General features: G+C 50.1%; 1 protein-coding gene across 1 annotated transcript; it reads left to right on the forward strand.

The window, feature by feature from the left end:
* The first annotated feature begins 339 nt into the window (after positions 1-339).
* Positions 340-5,343, forward strand: LOC147732982 (uncharacterized). The gene is made up of 2 exons (XM_086958891.1): positions 340-1,243; positions 4,742-5,343. Exons 1-2 carry the CDS (start codon positions 340-342, stop codon positions 5,341-5,343), a joined length of 1,506 nt encoding a protein of 501 aa, XP_086815017.1.
* Positions 5,344-5,838: the final 495 nt, after the last annotated feature.

The following is a 5,838-nucleotide window of genomic DNA, read 5'->3' on the forward strand; positions in this document are numbered from 1 at the left end:
ATGTCTGGTGTTGATTTGGGCCAGGATTGTTCACGGTCAAGGGGTTTTGTTTTTCCTGGTGTTCAAGAGGGGAGTGACCATTTGCGGAGGGATGGTAAGAGAGTGTCACGGGGGGGTCTTGGAGCCTTTTATGGTGAGGGTACGGGGTCAGGACCTGTGCATGGCCCAGGGTTGGGGGGAATTGGAAGGGCTGGTGTGGATGCTTTTGTGAGGTTTTCTCATCCTGATGTAAGGTTTGCAGGGGCTGTGGGTGTCTCGAGCACGTTTTTGGAGCATGAGGGGATTTCCAAGCAGGTGAGTGGGGGGGCCATGCAAGGGGATGCTAGAGGTCCTTATTTCATGTTTGGTTCTCCTGGATGGGGGCATTTCGGTACGGCAGGTTTGGCGCAGCGCGGTTTTCACAAGGATATTGAGGGCCACGTTGGGGGTGCGGGGGCCCCTCTTCAGGCCTCTTCTTCAGCGGCAGCGGGCGGTAACTTGGATGAGAGTGATGATGAAGAGATGGTAGGCGACTCTCCGATTAGGGGAGTGCCTTTGAGAAGTTGTATTAGGGGGCGTTCTTTGGAGAGGTTTCAGGGGACGATTGTTGATGCTAATCTACAGAGGCCAAGGTCTGTTTCAGGTGTTGTATTCAGGGACCCTAGCACACCAGTCCAAACTTTTTCTTTTCAGGATAGGAATAGGTGCGGAGGTCCAGACTTGGCAGGGCGCGGTCCAGTCCCATCTCGCCAAGGGGAAGTGAGGAGAGTGCCTAGCGCGGCCCTCTCTGTTCCACCGAGGGATCCCGCCGCGGCCAGCACACGAGGGTCTGGCGTGACTCCGCTGGCCCCAACGAGTAGCAGGTATAGGTGGCAGGCCTTGCCGGCGGCTATGGAGCTGCAGAGTCAACGCGCAGGGAGGTACAGGCGGGTACAGTCTGCTCCCCCTCCTGGAGTTTCAAAATCATTTAAATGTACGGTGGTTGATACTGGGTTGGGTAAGACCCGTGGTGATTTGTTGCATACCAGTGTCGATTCAGTGGTGTTGGACTACGATGAAGAGAGTCCTGAAGAAGGTGAATTGCGGGATCCGGAAGGGGGGGTGCCCTCTCATGTTTCTAGTAGTATTTTACAGGCTCCAGTGGTCCAGAGTCAAGTGCAAGGGAGAAGAGAGCACGGCCCATCGGGTAGGGCGCCTCGCAGATCGGATGCATTGACCTCGGCGCCACGGGCGGAGTCATCGAGAGTGGTCTCTCTGTTGCCAGGTGAGCAATCAGCCACACAGGCCAAACCTATGATGGTGTCTGTGGGTACAGGTGGTGAAACCGAAGTGGTTATTGGTGATGGCCGTCTGGTCAAAGGTCGATACGTAAAAGACACTGCAGTTGGTACAGATGATGTGGTAGAAGTTACGAACAAAGTGGAAAGTGGTGTTATGGCTGGTGCTTCCAGCAATGTTAAAGAGCCAGTGGCCAGTAAGGAATTAAAAATCAAGAAATTGCCTTACATGGGGGTTACGAAACCGTTAGGTGCTCATTTAATGTTAAGTACCAAGGAACGCATTTGGAATGGTGAGTATGTAGAACTCCTTAAGCTACTGCACCGGGAAGTCCGGTCTAAAGAGGGGTCTAAGGAGGAGGAGTTTGAGCTGGCTAAACGCCCTAGAGTGCCTTTGAATATTGAAAACTGGACAGCTGCATTTTTGATTTATGCCAGTGTATATTGCGAAAAGTTCCCTGAGCGCAGCGTGTCCCTTTTTAAATACATGGACGTCATTCGCAAGGCGCAGATCACGGGGGGTGGTTTTGCCTGGTCTCAATATGATGAGGAATTTAGGGCCAGGATGGCTTGGGATCCCGAGGCTAAGTGGGGGGAGCTGGATATGGACTTGTGGCAACATACAATGGGGTCAGCATCAGGGGGGAAAACCATTTTCACAGCCAGTGGTTTGCCGTTAGTTTACCGGCCCTTTCAGGGGAAGCCCACCCGGGGAGGGGTGGGGGCCACTGCAACCATGCACTCGGGGTCTGGTTTCTGTTGGGAATTTAACAGGGGCTCCTGCACCAGAGAGTATTGTAAATTTAAACATGAATGCTCAGGTTGTGGTAGGAAACACCCGTTGTCCAAGTGTTGGGACAACCAGCCATCGGAGAGCCCACATGGGAAGCAAACGGTTTCAGGCACTTCAAATACGACATCACAGTTTTCAGGGGGAAGGGGATACAGAGGTGCTAAGGGTGCTGGGTCCAAGGGCTCGTACGCCAGTTAAGTTAGAACGGCTGCGCATTGCTTTACATGGTTACGAAGATGAGTCAGCAAAATCTACACTGTTGGAAGGTTTTCGGTTTGGTTTCCGGCTTGGTTACCTAGGCTCTCGGGAACGGAGGTGGTCTGCCAATTTAAAATCAGCTTCTGAACATGCCACAGTGGTACAAGACAAACTTAATAAAGAGGTACATGAAGGGAGGATGGCTGGCCCGTTTCATGATTGGCCGATCCTTAACTTGATTGTTTCACCTGTTGGAGTTGTCCCGAAGAAAGAGCCGGGACAGTTTAGACTGATTCAACACTTGTCATGGCCTGAAGGGTCGTCTGTTAATGATTTCATTGACCCAGAGGCAGTGTCTGTCTCTTACTCTTCGGTTGACGTGGCCATGTCACTTGTTGTGACCGCGGGCGCAGCCGCTGAGATGGCGAAGTGTGACATCAAGTCTGCTTTCCGGCTGTTGCCTGTCCACCCGGACGATTGGAGCCTTTTAGGTATACAATTTGCTGGTAAATGGTATGTGGACAAGGCTCTGCCGATGGGCTGCTCCATATCATGTGCATTGTTTGAGTGTTTTAGTACTTTTCTGCAATGGTACTTTTCCCATCAGTCCGGTCATTCACTGGTAACACACTATCTCAATGACTTTTTCTTTGTCGGATCCCCGGGCTCCGCGGAGTGCCAGAAGGCTCTGGACACATTCCAAGGGCTCATGGAGGATCTGGGAGTTCCTTTGGCTCCCGAGAAAACAATGGGCCCTGCCACTGTCCTCTCCTTTTTGGGTATTGAAATAGATTCTGTGGTTATGTCTGCTCGCCTGCCCGAGGATAAAAGGGTCAACATGGTTGAATTACTGGATGTGATGTTGGCAAAGAGAAAAGTGTTGGTGAAAGAGATTCAAGTGCTTTTGGGCCATTTGAATTTTGCCTGCAGAGTGGTGAGAGCGGGCAGGACTTTTTGTAGAAGACTGGGCAGGGCTTTGGCAGGTCATCAATTGCCCCACCATCGTGTTCGTCTGTCTGCTGGTGTTAAGGAGGATTTGAGAATGTGGAAGTTTTTCCTGAATTCCTTCAATGGTGTCCCCTTGGTCAGAGATGTTGACTTTCAGTGGGATGTACAAATGTTTTCGGATGCTGCTGGCAGTGATGGCTTTGGGCTCTTTTGGAATGGCAAATGGTGTGCAGAACGTTGGCCTGATGAATGGTTGAATGGGGGTCGCAGCATCACTTTCCTGGAACTGTTCCCTTTATTGGTCGCCTTGACCCTGTGGGGGGAGGAATTGGCACACAAGAAAGTGCTTTTTCGTGTGGATAACATGGCTGTTGTGGAGATAGTGAACCGTCAATCTGCCAGGGATGAACAAGTGTTGAAACTTATGAGAGTTTTCGTTCTGGGTTGTTTGAAACACGATATTCATTTTCGTGCCTTACACATTCCTGGCGTGGACAATGACATTGCGGATGCTCTGTCTCGTTCACAGTGGGGGAGATTCCGTGGACTGGCGAGGGACGCAGACAGATCCCCGACTCCGATGCCGAGTCATCTGTGGCACGTCGGCGAGGTCGGGTCGTACAATTGGTGGTAGGTTCTTTGTCTGTGTCTACGCGTTCTGCGTATTCCCTTGCGTGGAAGGAATTCCTGGAATCTGGTGCTGTCAGAAGGGAGGATCTGTCGCGTCGGTCGGATGATGTGGTCAATTTTATACTGGACCTCATGGAGAAGGGTTTAACCAAAGTAACCATTGCTGGGAAACTGTCGGGGATTGCTTTCATGGGGAAGTTGTTGTGGGGCTATCCTCCATCAGCGGGGGAAATTGGTAGGAGGATGCTTGAGGGTTGGGCCAGGGAGCAAAGGCACGTGGGTAGATCCAGAGCCCCCCTTTCTTGGCAAGTTCTTGCCAGACTAATCACAGTTTTGCCCTTAGTTTGTTCAGATGATTTTGAGGCATGTGTTTTCTCGATGCTGATGGTGTTCATGTTTTTTTGGAGCCTTCAGGGTATCGGAGTTGTTGGGGTCGAAATGTAAGTGTGGATTGTTTTGGAAGGATGTTTTTTGTTATGATGAGGGAGTTCACGTCTGGTTGGCCAGTTCTAAAACAGATCAGACGGGTAAAGGGAAAGGTGTGTGGTTACAGGCACATACTCCGAAGCTTACTTGCCCTTTACTGCTGGCGCGGCGCTGGCGTTCATTATGTGGGGGCAGTGATGAAGTTCTTGTTTTCCAGCATATCAATGGCACACCTGTAACACCTTATCAGTTACGAATGGTTTTGCGCAAAGCTCTACAGCACATAGGCCTCGATGGCAATCTATATGGGACTCACTCTTTCCGAATAGGTGCAGCTACTGAGGCCTTTAACAGAGGTTGGACGGAGAGGGATATTATGCGATTGGGGCGCTGGTCTTCCAATTGTTTCCAGCGTTATGTGAGGAGCTCTGCAGGGGAGGCGCATGCGTCGTCCTCCCTCACATGATTCTAATTCTGTTTTCTTTTTCAGGATCCGTTGCTGGGCCTCGCTCTTCGGTGGTAACGGTCTGGATAGTGGGGCATTCCTTTGTCAAGTGGGCCAGAGTCCAGGCAGCGAGGAGTTACTTTGGTGAACTACTTGGTTTCAATGATCGAATGTTTAACGTTATTTGGAAGGGTAAAGGCGGGATGCTCTGGAGAGAGTTAATCCCTTGTTTGAACAACAACATGGTGGGCGGTTTATGCCCGGATATTTTAGTTATTCATTTGGGAGAAAATGACCTATGTGCTACGAAAGGTGTAGTTTTGCTACGAGCTATGAAACGGGATTTAGGCCTGATTAAGGACCTGTGGGCGGGGTGTCATGTTTTTTGGACAGAGTTGATTCCGCGTAGGATATGGAGAGGAGCTGTGAACCCCAGGGCTGTCGATCGGGCTAGTAAGAAAGTGAATTCAGAGGTGTCTCGTTGCTGTAGGAGCCTTGGTTTCAGCAGGGTTTCACACAGGGACATTAAGTTTGAGTCTATTGAGTTTTTTAGAGATGATGGAGTTCATTTGTCCCGTGTGGGCATGGATCTTTACTTGTTGGAGCTTCGTGAGGTCTTAGCCCGGGCATTGGCTATGCAGCGTTGAATTTCTTGTTTCTCTTTCGCTTCGCGGGTGGGGGGGCAGAAAGTGAGGCGTGTCTCCCCCGCCTACCTTTCTGGGTGGCGGTGTTTTTGTGTATCACTACGGTTTTAGGCAGATTGCTGGTTGAGTATTAGTTCGAGTATTTCTTTGACAAGTACTGGGGTATGTTGGTCATGGTTTGACCGTTCAGTTTTGTGAGGGGGGTATCTGCAGGAGTGCAGGGTCAGGCAGGGTTTATGGTTATGGAGGACCTGACCGTTGTTATTGCAATTGTGGTTTGATGAATAAAGTTTTAACGATGACGTATGTTTGATCAATGACGAAATGTTTTATTGATGACGTAATGTTTTATTGATGACGTAATGCTATAATGCTGTTATATTGTTTATTGATGTATTGTTGGGAGGGGGAGGGCTCAAATGTTTTAGGGGTGGGGGAGGGTTCGGGGGGCTGAGTTTGTAGTTATTTATTTATTTAGTGAGGTTTAGTTTTGTAAGG

This window comes from Lissotriton vulgaris, chromosome 2_1, assembly GCF_964263255.1.
Source record: "Lissotriton vulgaris chromosome 2_1, aLisVul1.2, whole genome shotgun sequence".
NCBI lineage: Eukaryota > Metazoa > Chordata > Amphibia > Caudata > Salamandridae > Lissotriton > Lissotriton vulgaris.